Below are 18,651 nucleotides of genomic sequence, written 5' to 3'. Positions count from 1 at the left end.
GGACACACACAGTTTGAGCTGATATTATCCCACTCCATCACCATAAAACAGACAGAGGTCCTTGCACTGTTCGTTCAGGAGCATAAATGCATGCAAGAGCCCCAGCCCAGATGAAATCTGTGTTGAAATATTGCCCTGAACAACTGAACTGTGCCCTGTTTCTCTGGATCAGCACATTGTACCACTCTTATGGAAAACTTTTATCCCTAATCTTAAGAGTCCCTCACCATCCGAGCATAACCACCACCATCCTATGTGATTAACCTCAATGGAAATGCTTTTAAAGACACATTGTCACATGCACGCTTCAGTTACTGGACTGCAATTCCCTTGCATCTTGTTTACTCACATATTGAGGCTTCATAAACACATACTTCTTGTCCGCTTTCAACACCAGGATTCAGAGGACTGATTGAGGAGTTCACATTGGATGGAGGCCAGCTCTCGCCCTCGCAGGCAAGTTTGCTGGCGATACATCAAGGGTGATAATCAGGAACATGGCCCAGTTTTGTGTTTTTAAGACGGTGTGAAAAGTCTAAGACAAAAGACATGTGTATTGATTATAGGAGAGTGAAAAATATCATGTCAGAGGACGGCCCTTACAGTCTGTCACTAAGTGAGTTTAGATAACAGACTGAAATGAGACAAGTGCACTGAAGTCATTCAGAAAAAAATTACAACAACAACGGCTTTACTTTGGTCAAATTGGTGTGATTTGATGGCAGCGGCACGGTACTTACTGCTCGGCATTACGGCCTTGAACATGTTTGCAGATTAAGATCCTTGAGCAAGGTGGAGGAAATTTTGAGCAGATTCAAAGCATCCACTTTTCACGTTGCCTTTAAAATGCCACCCTCAGCCAATTTCAAGAAACAGGACAAAACAATCCTACATTCCACAAGTAACCAGCTCTTTAAATAACTTGAAAGATAATGGCAGGTTTTAATCCCTCTCTAGTTTTCCTGGAGGGTCAGACTTCCCTCATCCACCCTTCCTGAGATGTTTTCCCTTTTGAACGTGTATTTATTGTCTTTATCGTTCCTGCAATATTACAAAGGCCTCTGTGTATTTCTGCGTACTGATGTTTTTGAGCTGTGATGAGAATAGTGAAGACTGGCTTAATGTCAGCCTTGGTGTTTGCGCTACGTGAAATACTAACGCGATATGTGTTTATTTATTCGTTTAGAATTCTTGGTTGTGTGGTTATTCCAGTAGACCACACAACCAAACAAATAAAGTTTCTAATCTAAATTTCATTCAAATCAAGTCAAATTTTGATTCCATTTGTATCATTTTTATTGCTCAGTGCTGTAATTCTGAGCAATAAACAACACGAGAGCTTAGTCCAAGAAACACAAAGATATACTAGCTTGAGACTGCTAAAGTGTCATGTTCAACATGTTCTTATAGCGTTAGTATAGAACTTTTGTGACTGTGCCGTCGCCCCTTCATTGTGCTCCCTGTGGTCTGCACCATGTGGCCCAGTTTTTCTGTAAAGCTCCACATTCCAGTAGCATAGTTATGCTCCGGGGACTTAACATGTGACCTCTTCGAGCCTCAACCTTCTCAGAGAGAAACAGAGGCAGTTCTTGTCTCTTAAATATTCAAATTAATGTCCATCACATTATTATAGAATATCCCACATCACATTGAATACTCAGTTGCAGTGCAGTGTGTGCTTGTTATTATCTTTTTTGACATGATCACTATGGTGTCATTCCACAAAAATGACGTCACGTGTGATAATTATTTTGTGATGCTGGTTAGCGGGCGCTTCGGTTACTCTTGGCTGCTTTCAGGATTTGATCCCCTCTCGCCGGCACACTGTGCTGATTTGCATCGTGTCGTACGTCATTTGCTGTACCTACTTTTTTATGTCTCACACACACACACACACACGCGCGCACTGTGCTATAAAGTACAGTTGTGTTTAGGGGGGGAAAAAAGGCAATGACTGATGGATTTATTTCAGAATCTTGATTAAAAGTCCCCTTGGTTCACAGTCGCTGTGGAAATGACTGTTAATGAGATGTCATCCTGGCTGCTTTGCTAATGATTCTTTATGAGCAGCTGTGTTGGTGTATTTAAGATAAGGGAAACAGAGGGAGAGAGGGGACAGAGCCGCAGCCGAAAATGTGATGGGAAAAGCAGCATAAAAACATCAACTGTCACTATGTGCGTGAGAGGAAGTCAAAGTGCTTGTCTGAATTATAAACTTGTTTTTATCTATCAGGTTTCACTTCTCCTACGCTCTGACTCAACTCTCTCTCTCTCACTTAGTCCTTTGCCTGTTCTCAAAAAAAAAAAGGTCCTTGGTGGCGATTGAGGATGGATTAGAAAGGAACTGTTGGGTTTACCTTGAGAATATATTCTGATCTGGTGCTCCTGTCTGTGTCATGTTTTTTGTCTTCTTCTTTAAACCTGACTTGAGCCTTAAGAAGTCCAAGGCCAAAGACGCAAAAGACACAAGTCGATGACTCTTTGAACGCTACGAACAACGTATTGACTCATCCATAACATCCTCATTAACAGCTTTTGGAATATCACTGCTGACGAGCAGCAGTCGTAATTTAATTGGCCGCAGGGATTTTGTGTCACACGCTTTTTTTTCTTCTTATTATTATTATTCTCGCCGCCGAGTTCTGCCTCACACTGTACCAATTTTGGCGTTACGTTATACTGCGTTAACAAAAAGACTAATGCGATGAAATGATTGAAGTGACAGCAGTGTGTAGGAGACGCGGAGACTCAGATGTGAAGGGGGTGGGAGTTTTTTAGCGAGGGAGAGAGAGAGAGAGAGAAGAAAAGAGGGAGCCATCACACAATCACATGATGATTTCTGAAACAAGGGTAGCTTTATAGCTGGGCTCCTCTCTAGCAACCAAAGGCTCCACTCAGTCATTTAGAGAGCAAATCAACACACACACACACACATGCAAGTGTGTCCAGAAAACACACATACACATACTGTATGATGTGTACGCTTGTCTCCGGGTAGGTGAGCTGGATAATCCCATGACTCGCCTGACCTCCTCCATACTCCCTGCCTGTAGTGACTCTCGATTGGCTGAGAGGCTGAGCGAGGGGGAGGGGGGAGGGGGGTTTGGAGGGTGTGGGTGGGTGGGTGGGTGGTAGCAGCAATAATACACATATTATATAACAGGCAGATGAGGTGGAGTGAAGAGGAAGGAGGAAGAGCGGGAATGACTGAGAGAGAGAGAGAGAGAGAGAAAGAGAGAAACAAACGTGACGGAAAGAGGAAGTGAGAGCAGGAAAGGAAAAGTACAGTAAAATTACACAATGATGATTTCAAAAGGCACAACGAGATAATGGGCGGTACAGTGTTAAATAAATCACATCATTTATAGAGAACATGCTGTTACTTAACGCCCTAATGGAAGAAACCAATGAATATCTGCGACATGTTTGCAGCACATTTTTGTCATTTCCATTCAGTTGTGTTGTCAGTATTTGCAGTATAGCATGTTTTTTTTCTCAAATGAATTAAACAATTTTCTTAATTTACTTGTTTATTTTTTTAGGCGGAGTGTGGTGTCTCTTTGATAGGGCAAGGCAATTATTCAAAAACAGCAGATATATAGCGGTATACTTTGATGTTAATTATACTTTGATTAAATATAAATCAAGATCTGGGATTCATTTCTGTGTTTAACAAGTGTTTGTTGTTTTCTGGCTATTGAACAGTTTAAAAAATGTAAAAAGTCTTAAACTGTCTGACATTTCTTTGCAATAATTATCTATATCGACTGATTTGAAACTCACATATTGTGTGTACGTCCTTCCATCTTATTTTTGTGAATACAATTTCTCATCCTTTCAAATCTGTCTTCAACATTCATTCACTCATACTCTAGGGTTCAATTTCGAAAGTTAAAAGTCCCTCATGACAGCCATAAATTGTGTTGGAGAACATTTGTCATCGAAACTCAAAAGATGTTTACTTTGTCCATTGTAAAATGGTGGGTTGAGTCGAGCTGACCCGGCTCCTGATATAAATATAAAATGCTCATTGTGGGTTAGTGAAAAACATGCAATTCATGTCTGCATTGTGCAAAACAATTCAAGGTCACAGTGGAATCATCTTGAACATTGCATTTCTTTTAAGGCAACATGGGCACGCTGTATGTGTCTGGAAAAATGTTGGATAACGAAGGATTACAAACCCTGGGTGGTCATTTTAATTTGTATTAACTTATCTTTTCCTGATCCAGTTTTGATAATCTAAGATATTTCTTCATTTGCTCCCCACTAAATGGGGCTACACGATGTGTTAAATATCCACCTGGTGAAAATTGCATTAGTACAACACACACAAATCTTTTATTTGAAGTTACAAATTAACTCATGACTCAAAACTGTTGGCTGTCATGAGTCAGGACGGTGGTTTGACGTTTGCCGCCTCCTGTAACAAAGATAGGGGGAAGCAGGGAGCGAGGTTTGCGAGCTGTGAGCTCAGTGTTCGTGTTTATTGATGAGGTATTATTATCTGTGGCTGTTGCAAAGCTGCAGATGTTGACTGACCGGTGTGCGTGTGTCATATTTTATTCAGGCCGTCCCTGCTGTTTTTACATATCAGACTTAGAGTTCTTTCCACAAGCCGCGGCCGCTGTCCTCCCTGTCTGAGCTCAAGTCTTCCTATAGATCTGCATTCACACCAGCGCGTCATGATTGAACCCGAGTTCATTTGCTCGGAAAGTGAAGGAAGCGGACTACAACGCAGGGGCATTGTGGGTACACGCGTGTAGAACGATAGCCGGGCTGAGCTTGTTGTTATGTGGTGAAAAGAAGTTGCCCTGCATTAACAGATGAGTTTTCTTTGTTGTTCAGTGTTTGTCTCGTCTTCTCCTCTGATAACTCTTGATGCAGCGCCACCTCAGGCGAGGAGGGGAATACGTTATTCAAAAGGTTGGATTTGTTTCGCTAAAGTGCGAAAGTGTGAAAGCAAACTCGGACCAGCTGAATGTCGAAACCCCCCCAATCGTACCGAGTCTAGCGGATGTAAAACAGTCTTAGTTGTCAGCATTGGTCCGATACAGATCGCTATCACCGGATTGGATGTCTATAAAAGAAACATCCAACATGGACTGTGAATATGATGTAAATGCTTGGTTCATTAAGCCCAGGCTATAAAGAAACTTGGGCAGAATGTGAGTCAGAGATGCAGTGATCATTTAAATTTCAAAATAAAAGCAGAAAAAGGCTGCATCTGTCTGACATTGGTACTGGTATATACTCATAGCTGTGATTCTTTTGTGGTCAGACATGAAAAATAAATCTGTATGGGGTTGTTTTGTACATGAAAATAGACTGTATAGTGTACCACTCCACCTGCTGTATATCCAGTATGCTTTGAATATACGGTAACATCTCTATTGTAATTTCAGTCCACTCAGACCGTCTTCAGTGTTTTGCCTCAACACATTGAAAACAACACATACTGCGGGTTTCACATGTGTAGAATCCCCCGAGTCACATGACAACATCTGCACTGTGGTGGTGCTTCCCGTGTGTGCGCTCACATGCTCTTTGAAAAATGTTCCCTCACCGCGCTTACATGTGCCGGCACATTGTTCTGTCTATTTCACATGTGATTTTATCATGTTCACACTTGTGACATTCTTGTGGGTCTCCCCTCCTCGGGGTAACCAGAAACAAACGATGAACCCGTTGTTTATTTATTTGTTTGTCTGTCTGTCTGTCTTTTAATAGGACTGCTCAAAAAGAACTGAACTCATTTCATTGATATTTTGTGGAAAGGTTGGGGCATGACCCAAGGGATAACACACAGACTGTGATATAGAATAGATCCAACTAGGGCAGTGGAAACAGGAATTATTATAAACAAACACATTTGGTTCAGATTAGAGCTGTGCCTAAGAATTTTATTCATAAAGAGTAATGATTCAGTTTTAATGATTTATTTGTTATCTGGAGCAAAGAAACCAGGAGAAATATTCACATTTAAAGAAGCTAAAATGATCAGAAATCTTGTTTTAATAATGAAAAAACCCTCAAACTGAAAATTTATGATCAAAATAGTTGACGATTCAACTATTGATTATTTGAGCAATTGTTTCGGCCCTAGTTCAGATCTTTATCATGATAATAAATATAATAGATATTTCAGGGTGTTGATCTTTATTCAGTCCTTGTTAACGTGTTGTTGTGTTTCTCAGATGTGCATGTGTGTATGCCGTTACAGCAGGCATGTCCACAGTCCGGCCCACGGGCCAATCACAGCCCTCGCAGCTTCGGCTCTAAAATGTATTATTTATGGCTCAGGACGGACTGCGACAGAAAATAGGCTCCAGTCACATATCATCCCCATTAGCTCAGCTGGTAAGGAGTTGCTGTATCAAAATCAGGAATATTGCTAAGTGCGATTTAACGACAAGGGACTTGTTTAGGGCCTGCAAAGTGTATAAATGTATTATAGTGACAGAAAGACATGAAGTATGTGCAGTAAATGCTCTGACTAAGAGCCTTAAGGTCACATCAGGCAGAGTATATTTTAATTACTATCCAGCTCTTGCCAGAACTGTCAGAACTGACATTTTTCCCTCATAAGAAAAATGTACATTTATTTTTACCAAAGTGATTATAGTCTTTTTTTTTTACACAGTAGTAATGTGTCACATGTTATGAAGTAGGCATGGAATGACACAAATGCCGACTTACAGAATTTTCCCATGCTTAAGTACTTTGACGGTTCACATACCTTTTAGCTTTGATCTTAAAGAGAAAAATAGAGCGTGCATCGGCTCCCACTGTTGTCGCTGCAGCGCACAGTGAGTTCCCCAGTGACAAAGTGGGTCAGCCCAGTGCAGACAGTTTATTTTTCGGCGCCTGTTCTGACAGTAATGTAGGATGATTTGGCATTATTTATCAGTTGCCCACGAAAGATAATTACTATTTGCTTGGTGACGGAGGAGAGAATAGAGGAGGTGTGCATTCTCAACCAAGGTCTGCAGGCACATGTGGCCTTTTGCAGCAGGATTTCATTTCATTTCTATATTTTTTCTTCTTCAATTCTTGATGCCAAGGCCGTTGAACGTCTCGGAACAACCTCTTTGTCGCCTCAATTCATATTGTTACCGTGTGCAGCACAGAAAAAACAACATGTTTGTAAGCAGAAGTAAAATGGTGAAGGAAGTGACTGCAGCGGCGTCTCTGATACATCTGCCTCTTTTTTTAAAATGTGCTCCAACACGCATGAAAGGAAATGTGGGCAGCGACTGAGCAGCAAAGAAGAGTAACCATTTGAATGAGTGCACTTGTTTACTGTGCTGTAGTCCAGTAATGAAGGCACTCCTAAAGAGGCTTGAAACTGCACTGCATAGCTCAGAGCCTGTAGGAGGAGCATGTGAGTCAGAGCAGGAGTGGGTGAATGGGTGATGTATGGAATCATCACCACCCGGCCACCCCCACACCCTCTCACGTCTCTTCACCTCTGTCTCACAAGCTCCTTGAGTTAGAACGTCCACAGATTTGTGTATGAATTAAAATACCACCTCATGTTTAATTCACATTATACGCACTTTTAGGGTGTGTTCGCACCCAATAATCCATTTCATTGTTTTAATTATTATAATTATATTATAAATTGTGAACCATATCACAAGAAGTCATATGATCATAAATACCGCTCAGCTATTGGTCACATATGTAGACTATGTGCCCTGCTGCTCTGGTGGTAAACAGTTCCCTATAGGCCAGCTGGTGGACGGGTACGGATAAGGTGGAGTCTCTACAGCCTCATGGTTTGTCATCCACATTCCCCAATGAGGAGCGTAGAGAACCAGGAGGACAAATGCCATGAAGCGGTGTCCATCCTTCAGGTCCATGAGGAGCCAACCCGCTGGTTGGAGGGTCCGGTACTGCCCACAAGTGAGAAACAGCAGCGAGTCGGTGGTTTTGTGGGAGCGCTTTGGGGCCACAATGCTCGGCCGACTGTGCTAGTTAGTCTGCGGAGGACAAACGTTCGGGTTTTCTCTTCTCCTCACTTGCAGATGTGGACGAGAACGCAGAGGCTATAGCCGTTAATACTTTGCTTCAAGTGAAAAGTGCAGGTAGAGTTCACATCAGTAATGAACTGCTCCAGAGTTCACTTTCAAGCCACGTTCACACCGACACAAACGGACTCGATTTATTCACACTAAACCAGGCTCTTAGTCATATATCACATGATATTTTGGGCTCTCTAACAAAAATGTCCAGAGTAAATACCTAAACCTGCAACACTCTTGTGATCTCAAGCTTCATTGTCTTTTCTTTCTGCACACGAGGAGTCTTGAGAGAGACGTCACTGCCCCAATAATTAGCGTTGGCTGCAACAGCTGCTTTAAGTTGACAAGTAACGGGCGTGCCAGAGAGAGGAGCACATCACCCGACACCACACTCTCCTAACTACAGAGGTTAAAGAAGGTTCTAGCTTCTATAAACACCCTATTATTACCGTACGGACAGTCCAACGTGAATATCGCTGCATATTAGAAATAATCACGCAAAATGTGCCACTGATGCAGAGTAAGTCTTAACTGTTGTGTGTACAAAACATTGTTTGCTGTTCGGATTAGTTTACATCACTGTAATGTAATTATAATTAATCTAATCGCTGTGTTAAGTCCTGTATTTACTATTGAAATGACTATAGATTTGACACTGGTGTCTTTGCTACTTTCATTTCTTGTCATTTTCCTGGAAAGGTCCCACTTTGTTTAAATGGCATATGGAGCTGCAGCCATGTTCCGCATGTTTGTCTGAAAATGAGGTTAAATTTAGACATATATGTATATGTACGTGGTAATTTAGGTGCAATCATGAAACGGTCTAGGTCTGAGTCTGACTTGTGGATAAGGTCTAAATAAACCTTTTGCCCTGCTGTGCTTTTGACCACATTCATATTTGGATTTCATCAGCTTGTCTTCTAACTTGGTTTTTGACTACAACAGGAAACGTCTTTCCAGACCCTTCACTGTGTTCATCCCCTCTGCACAACATTGTTTTTGTGTATTCTGTTTCACCTACAGCCAAACCTGCAGTCATTTGCTGGGAATCATCTTCACCCAGTTTTTTTCCCCTCACTTAATGAAATGAAGAATAAACTTAAAACCATTATGATGCTGCTTTGTTTGTTTAATTTGACCAAATTCTTTTCAGAAACACAATTTCTTTGAAGGAAGTGACTTTGATATCGACTTTTTGTCAATTCTGTTTATTTTTCTCTATCCCAACTTCCTCTGTTGTTGTCTTTCCAGGTCTTGTCACCTCTGCTCCCCTTGGTTTCCGTCCAGTTTACATAAGTGTTGTCTTTCCAATGACCACCAGCACCAGACACTTAGGTCATGCTTGTTTGAGGATACAAATGGGAGGGAGGGGGCGGGGCGACTGACTCCTACTCTGTGTGACAGACTCTAACACAATTTGTTTGTAAGTCGTGGAAAAGGAAATAGGTTGAATCAACACTAATGCGTTGAATACTGTAGCAGCGCTTTGACATACTGTATATCAGCATGCCAGGTATGTGACATAATTCCAGCCAAGTCCAACCATCCAAACACCTGTCACACACGTTTTTACACCAGTCTGAAGTCACACACCCCCGTAACCCACATTCTCTCAGATTCTCTCTCTGTCTGTTGACAGCTTACACATGACAAATTGGTTGTCGGTGCCTAGTTAAGCTTCACTCAGCAGTTAAGGTGACACAGTTACTTTACGACTAATAATAGACGGTCTTGGGATAATGACAGGTCGTTGTGTGTGTGTGTGTGTGTGTGCGCACTTCTCATGAGGCTTAAGTGGGATTTAATCTGCTTGGTAACCTAATATGTTACAATGTAATAGACTTTAAATGCAGACACTGGTATGAGTGGTTTCACTGGTGGTGCTTGTCTTTGGTTTCTACACAAAAAATAAAACAACGTACCAGGTTGATCATGTACCTGTCGGCTCAGGGCAGATTTCAGAGATTTTTTACTTTTTCCAGTGTTTCAACTTTGGTTAAGGGTGAGGTTTTCAGTGCTTGTGACAGGTCATACATGCACTGCAACATTTTTGTGACAGGAAAACTTGCAATAGTTCTCATACTACAAGCTGTGACTTTGCTTGAGGACAAGTACAGGTTATGAGGTTTTAAAGATGACGACTTATGTTGTGATAATAATTTAGCTTTGTATTACTAGAATAGGGGTAGTATTTTTAAAAAAAGTCTGCTTCCCAACCTCAGTTTCCTCTGGGTTGAAAAATATCTTCCTTCTTTGTTACTTCTTTGTTAATTGGTCCTGTTAGCATAACTGTTAGCAAAGATGGCGGACACTGTTTACATTCTGAGAACGAGGTTCCGCCCCCCCCCTACGAGTGGAATTAGCGCTGCAGTTTCAAGCCTCGGACCAAGTGTCACAGGTGGGCACGTAACAAAGAAAAGAATGAAGATATTTCTAGACTCAGGGGCAGTGTTGGGAACGTTACTTTAAAAAAGTAATTAGTTATAGTTACTCACTACTTGTTCCAAAAAGTAACTGAGTTAGTAGCTGAATTACTCTATAATAAAAGTAACTTGTTACCAGGGAAAGTAACTATTTGCGTTACTGTTAAAAAAAAGTTGCTATATGTCAAAGAATTTTGATTTTTTGTGTAGTTTTCACAAGTCAGTTGAAATGAGTAGAACAGATGTTTGTACATAACTTTCTATATTTATTGCACGTCGACAGACGGCAAGATGTTTATCCTGCACTTCAAGTATTATATTTGTAAGAAAAGTAAACAGTTACACCATATAAAGTGCATTTAACTCTAGCAAATTAAATCAAACTCTCTCAACCTGAGAGTAAACTTTTAAACAACAAAAAAGTGTGTTTAGCTCTGTAATCTTATTCTTAATTAAATAAATCAAACTCTCAATAATCGGTGTTTTTGGCAACTAACTTTGTAGATGTGTGTGCCATTGTGAGATGCTTCATTAACAGTTTATTCAATCAATGCATAGTAACGCACCGCATTTTACGTCCAGTAACGTTAACGGCGCTGTAATGACGGTAAAAGTAATTAGTTAGATTACCCCGTTACTGAAAAAATAACGCCGTTACCTAACGTTCTTTTAAATGGCGTTATTCCAAACACTGCTCAGGGGAAACTAAGCACAATTTTTCAAAAACACTAAACAGAAGCAGAACAGGGAGTCGGTCTTCACTGAATTTGGGAAAGAAAACATCAAAGCAGACCAGTAAAATGTCAGGTGCGCTGCTGTGAATGGGGGGAAAATGTTTAGTTTCACTTGAATGACCAACACGCTCACACGCCGCAGCCAACTTTGGAGCTTAGTCACTGCACAGACGAGCTGTTAACAGTGCTAATGATTCACTTCTAGAGAGCTGGAGTCATGTCCAGGCTAGTCTCGACGCCTCGACCAGCTTCTGTAACTTAATAAGTGTGTTTCCTTGGAATTACTAACCACTGTCTTCATTAAATGTGCAAAACTACTTTATAGCACAGTGGTGGTGTCATCATAATTAGTTTGTGTTTGATTTGGCGCCATAAGACGCTCCATAAAAAGTGGAAAGATTCTATCAGTCCTTTGGCCCAGAACAGCACATTATCCTGGACTGAACTTGCGATATATAAAAAGTAAGCAATGTTAGATGGTAGCAATGATAGAAAGTGGTATTACCATTATTTGTCATTTCTAGGTTAAGATATTTTTCATTCACACAGGCACATGCGTCCAAATTTTGTTTTCATGTGCTCCTTACATCTGTACAACATCATTTATTTGTCACAAATCTATTATCTCTGTGTCTGCATATTCCAGCTCATCGCCCAGAGCGGGAGAAAACAGCGGTTCCTCAGTGCCTGGCCCGACCAAGCCCAGTGGGCAGACCCAAAAGATCTGCTTGGTGTGTTCAGACGACGCCTCTGGATGCCACTACGGGGTCGTGACGTGTGGCAGCTGCAAGGTGTTCTTCAAGAGGGCCGTTGAAGGTTGGTTTCACTTCCCTCAGTCACTCACTTGTTGGCTTGATTGACATTTCTATAGAGACAGTTTCACGCATATTCACACTTTAATGACACAGGGTGATTAGATGTGGTTGTGCTCAGAATGGGCGGAACTGTGGTGCTTTTATGATGTAAAGAATTATAGGATATAATAAAACTAGAGGTTGACTGATAGGATTTTGTTTTAATGGCCGATACTGATTTTTAGAAATTCAAGGCTGCCAATTTTCCTTTCTTTATCTGATAAAATATAACTGTTAAATGATAAGAAATGAAACAGAAAAAATGATTGATCAATCAACTTTAATGGTCTGTCCTAAGTTACATGAAACAGGTCAATAAAAAAACTAAAGTTATAGTGAAATTTAACAAGTATCTGGGAACAAAAATGTGTATTTGTAATAATTGGTCAATGCCGATTATTAAACAATGGCAATTATTGGCGCGGTAAATCTTTATCGGTCTACATCAATAAAACTCAAGTCATCCCGCCCAAATAGGCAAGAGCTGTCAGTCAAAGTCAGTTCAGCCAAACCAACACTAAATAACAAAATAAATAAACTAATATAGAAACACCTATGCAGTTGGCTTATATAGATGCACAGAGGCTTTAATTAAACCAGGTCATGCACAGATTTGCAAGTCCATGACTATGATGAACATAGGTCCTCAAGTAGCTGCTGGGGGCCAGATCTGGCACACAAGGGCCAGATGTCTGGCCTGTGCAGACCCCATTGGTCATCCAGGTCTGTGATCATGGAAAAAAAGCATTATTTTCTAAAAATAACTCTGAGGATTTGATATTTGAAACTGCAATTGCACTGTGCCAGGATCAGGTAACTCACACATGCAGAGGAGTTTATTGATGGTGTTGGACTATAATGAAAGTGTTTGAGCTTGGACCTGGAAGGTAAAGTCTTTTTTTACTCGTATAGTCCGGATTTACTTGGTTGTTTTTTTGGAAAACCTTTCAAAGTCGTCACGCATTAGACTCGGGAGAACGCAGCGGCAGTCAGAAGACCTTTCAGCTGAATGAAGCAAGCGAGCGCACGTAGCAGTTACAACGCAGGGAAACCGAAAAACACAAAACAACATTTACAGCCGCTGTGACCTAAAGCACAGAGACGAGCTGCAGGAAGTTTTCAGTGTAAACACAGACGCGAGTCGTGCAGGTTTACAGAGCCTCTGTTGTGAAACACATCCATGCCTGCAGAGACGCAGTCAGCAAAGTCTGATTATCCACAATTAACCTTTCAGATATGAAAGTCATTTCAACTAGTGTGTGCTTTCTATGGAAGCCCATTTCCACCAGGAGAAAAAAGAGGTCAAACATCCTTATTATTATTATTATTATTATTATTATTATTATATATTATATATATATTATTATTATTATTATTATTATTATTATTATTATTATCCTCAAAGTAAATTGAAATTATGGGATTAAAAAGTGGAAATTATGAGATGAAAAGTCCAAATTATGAGATAAGAAGTGTGCATGCGCCTCAGCATCGGCTAACATCACTTAGTTTTTTCGACTTTTTATCCCACAATTTCGACTAACTAACTTACTGTATACTTGCGCCCTTAGTCACATTTTATGTATTAATTTGAATTATGGAAGCTCAGCCCTTGAAGATTTGTGCGTGTCTTCATCTCTTTTTATATGCATCAGAGAATGAAATCAAGTCTCCTAATCCAAGGAGTGGAACAGTGGGGTTATTTGTTGAGCTTCAGTTAGACACGCGCGCCATGCACAGTCGTGTAGCATTTAGGTGGGATTGAATCACAGCCCTGACCTTTCATGTCCGCACACCTCCTCTTTCTCACGTCTTTCCCACTCGTCCGACATCAAAGCAGAAACAAGCGAGCTCAGAAATGCAATTCATTCAAGTGGATGGACGCTATTGCCGAAGGGGGAAAAAGCTCATTATAGTGACACTCTTGCATTTAACGCATTCATCAGTCGACGCCTATAGCGTTTGATTCATGTCTCAGGTTGAGAAATTCACGTGTGTCAAGACATCTGTCATTAAACTAACGGCCTATGTGTTCTTGACCCAGCACGAATACTAAATGCACAGAAATGGCAGAATATTAACCTTTTTAATGATGTCCCAATTAAAAGACCAACACACTTCTCCTTTCATTTACTCCTTTTTTCCTGCTGTTTCTAACTCTGTCTATAACTAACATTAGGCGTGTAATAATACTAGTAATAATGGTCATAATACAGTTGAGAAAATCTTTATTCAGAAACGAAGTTGTTGGTGTGAAACATGAGTGAAAACAATGACAATGACGAAACGTTAAAAACCTGAATACAGACTCTTGATATGATATAATTTTTGGAATTGACTGAATGCTTTACTGTTTTCTGACACACATTTTTTTATGTTGTGGTGCTGGCATAATCTCCTAGCACTCAAGTGGAAGTGTACGTTTTCTTTTGAACCGAGCTGTAGTTGCACTGAGATCTGTTATTCTTGTTTTTCTCCCCCCCCCCCACCTCTCGCCATTCTCTGGTTGTTTTCTCCATGATGAAGGATGGAGAGCACGACAAAACACGGATGGTAAATGACTTTACTTTCAATAATAATTACTAATAATTACACGAGTGATTAAGATGATGGTTAGTATTATTATTTTCATTATTAGAATGATCTGATACCTGATTTGAAATACATGTATAACCAATCTGTCCGCATACATGTGTGCTCTATACACGTCTCTTCTGCCGGCTGTCTGTCAATGCATGCAAATGTTCTGATTTGGAAATTCAACGTTGACGTCAATTGCCTGCGAGTGATCTTGGGTTTCTGCTTGGTGTTGGCGGCAATAATTGCAATCACAACCCTGTCACTTAATCATTTTCCCCCAATTTCTCTGCACTTGACCCACATTAACCTCCTGAGAATCCTGAGAAACGTTTTTTGACCCTCTCTGTGTTGTCCGTGTGTTAACTCATTAACTCTTGTGTTTCACGCCGTCTGCTGATGAGTTGGATTTAGGCCATGCCCTGGTTTTCTGTTCAAGCAGTGACAGACACGCTAAGTTAAGGCTTTTCCTTAAAGTCCATTAACTCAGCATTCTGAGTGTTCTGTAACCCTCCACCCCAGAAGATAAGATCAAGATATCATTATTTCTATACCTAGTGCCATTGATTTTCATAATTTACCAAGTCTATAGATGAAGCTAGGGCTGAAATGATTACTCGATTAATCGATTACTAAATGTGAATATTTTGTGGTTTGTAACAAAGAAATCATTCAAAGTGAATCATTTAGAGCTGAAACATTTACTCGATTAATAATCGATTACTAAATGAATCATCAACTATTTTTTGATAATTGAACGATTGGTTTGAAGCTTTTTTCCATGATTAAAACAAGATTTTGGATTGTTTCAGCTTCTTAAATGTGAATATTTTCTGGTTCCTTTGCTCAACGTAACAAAGAAATCCTTAAAAACGGAACCATTTTTTGGTTTGTGGACAAAACGAGACAATCAAGAACTTCATCATTTCCACACGGATCAACGCTTTTCTGCCTTTTCTGAGAAAGTAATCAACAGATAAACCAATTATGAAAATAATCGTTGTTAAAAAAAATGTAATTTCTCGATTAAAGACACTAAACAGCTAACATGAGATTGACTGCTACAAGACTGGTATGTAAAATCATAAAAACCTTCCGCGTTGTTTTCCACAACTCAATTTAGGAACCTCGACTGCACGGTAAGTGTTTTTATTTCAATTCACTGCACTGATTAGGGACCAAATGACTTCATACGAATGAGAATTTCAGCATCACATGTTGCTTCAAGTTGATCAATAACCAATAAGCAAGTCGTATGATCAGGTGTGTTAACCTGGACATTGTTGCAGCCCGGCGTGGTCGGAGTTTTAAGCTCCAAACGCGGCCAGACGCTTCACCAACCAGTGCTGACGGGTGTTTGCCAAGTCCTTCTTCTTCTTAACAGGATAAGGGAGCGAGAGAGGATATCAGTGTGAATCAGCTGGCACTTTTGACAACACAGATGGCTTTTTACGCTGTTGTTTGCAATGTCTTCCTGTGATAGCAGTGATGGATGCAACTGGCAGCCCCGAGGCTGCTATATCTTGTTGCTAACACCACTCGCCCTGCAGATTAATGTTCAAATGACACAATATTATTATTGAGGTTTTTAATGTTGTAACTCTCTGTAATTTTGACATATAATATAATATGATTTGATGAATCCATTGTTATTCCATTACAAAAAAAATCAAACTGAATATTTTTCAACATTTTACAGACCAAAGAAGTGCTTGATTAATATTTATTCATAATATATATACCATTAAATATAAATTTAACAGAGCCTTAAGGACATTTCCTTCAGGCTCAGTTAAATTTGTATATATTGATACATACTTCAGATACACTACTTCATAAAAATACAATGCATTTACAATTAGTTTTTCTTTCACCCTTTCATCCTTAAAACGAAAATATGTGGAGTTATCATTATTATTGAAAGTAATATAACGTGTTACAAATCATTTTTTTTGTAGTTATAGTCGTTCTGTTGTGAGACACGTAATGAGTTACCGTAAATTCACATCAATGAAATGTTAGAGAAAAATAAAGTAATGAATTGGGTTCCACAGGAATTGTAGGAATTTGGGGTGATTTAAAGAAACTGAGTCATATACCAACATAAATATAAACATTTTGTTTTGACTCTTTTAACCCACTTCACTGTGGTCATTTTAGATCATCCCGGCCAGGATATATTCAGGGATTGGGATTAAAATTCCCCTGAAAACAGCGCTGTCATTTTGCAGTCAAGGTGATACAACTGTAGCATCTGACGTGTACAGACACTGGAATATAATGCTGAATATTAGAATGTAGTTTTACAGACAGTTTAATAAAATCTGTTCAACCCTGATTTGCCCCCAGGTTTTACCATCATCCTTTGTTGGCAATTAGAATGTAATAATCTGTTCACAGTAGTTACATTAATAAACACATAATTAAGTGATAAAATTAAAACGTGTAGAGACAGATCACTGAAAGAGAGAATTAGTAATATTGTAATTACTAATATGTCATTTATTAGTAACTCGGCAAACACTAGAGTTAAATAGAGTTTTATTTTTATCACTGCTTTATGACATTTAAAATGTTTCCACATGATATGAAGGAGAGGTCTTTTTTTCGTCAAAGAAGAAGAAAAGTCTACACAAAACAACACGGTGTAAATGCTTTAATCGTATCCTCTGGTTTAGCCGCTGCTCATGTGTCGTGATCGTTGACGGGTGAGCCATCTTATCTCACCATGTCACTGAACATCCAGTCCCTCTTAAAAGAGACATTTGATCTTTAATAAGAAATTCTTTTGAACGTATGTACATTTTTCAGTGGAAGAATGCAACTCATAAGGGAGTTCTTTGATATGGTTACGGTTTCCTGTCACGCAGACTTGAGCTGAGAAGAGCTGCCAGTTTGCTTTGTTTATTTTTTGTGCTTTTGCATTTCACAGTTTGTACAGTAACACAATTGTACAGTAAAGCGGCTTCACTACGTCGTGCCAAAGTCCGGGATGGTTGTCGGACATCCCCTCATACATTTTTTTAACCCATTCCATTTATTACGTCTCATTCTGATCTCAAGATAATGAGACTCATGTGACGAAAAGTAAAAACATTACAGTTAGAGAAGGTAGCAGCCTCTTCTGCTTCGTCGCGTGTCAGTCGTGTGTTTGCCGACATCAGCTGTTACTGTTATTGCGCAGATAATGATAATGAAAGTTTTCTATATTCTGCTGTCGCCCCCTAATGTGCACACTATTATTTCTTCCCGAGGAACATTCAATATTAATCATCGGAATATTGGTATTGCTGTAGCACACGCCTTTACGCCTGCATGAATAGAAGAGTAGCTTTTATAGTGGTTGTTGTTCTTCTACTATTAAATATTATTATAGAGAGCATGGGATTCTGGGAAAAAGACAGACTGAGGCACGGAGGTGCTCGTTTTTTAAGTAGGACTGGTTGGTGTATCTCATTTATCAGGATATCACATACCTTCTCCCTCGGGGAGAGCTCCTGGCAGTGTGCTATAAATGGTGGAAGTGGGAGACTGACAGGTGGACTGATGAGCCGTCGACAGTGAAGTAGGCAAAGATAGAACGGAGCTTCTTCTCTTTTTTTGTATCTAATTGACAATCATCCCCTCGTCATGAGTGATGAGTAGTAATTGAAAGGATGAGACGGCAGATAGAAGACATCGAAAAGGGACCTGATGTGGTTGTTAGGCGTCTGATTAGGATGGAGGACTTTAGGGCGTAGCAAAACAAAAGACAAAAATCTCGATGAAGAGTAACATTCAGGAGAGGGGGGGTCAAAAAGTATCACGAATTTATGAATCGCTCGGTTCTCTCGCGTCTTCATTAAATTAGTCCCTGTGAATAGTGACGCTTGTGCGTTTCTGGCGTCTCTCCACAAGATGTTTGATGAAGTCGACACATGCTGTAAATTCCTCCCTCAGGTCAAATATGGAATGCTGCCCATTTATTAAATAAAAAATCATCTCTGCATCCTCATCATGCAGTGCCTTGCTACTCTTATATAGATGGATGTGGGAC

At 40.0% G+C, this 18,651-nt stretch overlaps 1 protein-coding gene across 3 annotated transcripts in view; it reads left to right on the top strand.

The window, feature by feature from the left end:
* Nucleotides 1–18,651, top strand: part of LOC122779367 (glucocorticoid receptor-like) — a 56,573-nt gene that overhangs the window by 24,795 nt on the left and 13,127 nt on the right. For 2 of the 3 annotated variants that reach the window (XM_044041621.1, XM_044041619.1), the window contains exons 3-4: nucleotides 11,831–12,000; nucleotides 14,565–14,591. In XM_044041621.1, coding sequence (XP_043897556.1) covers nucleotides 11,831–12,000; nucleotides 14,565–14,591 — 197 coding nt within the window. The remainder of the gene's footprint in view (nucleotides 1–11,830; nucleotides 12,001–14,564; nucleotides 14,592–18,651) is intronic. The other variant, XM_044041620.1, reaches the window with a different exon arrangement.

This window comes from Solea senegalensis, linkage group LG13 (genome assembly GCF_019176455.1).
Source record: "Solea senegalensis isolate Sse05_10M linkage group LG13, IFAPA_SoseM_1, whole genome shotgun sequence".
NCBI lineage: Eukaryota > Metazoa > Chordata > Actinopteri > Pleuronectiformes > Soleidae > Solea > Solea senegalensis.
Note: the sequence above shows the minus strand (reverse complement) of the source record. Positions and strands in the feature narration are given on the sequence as shown.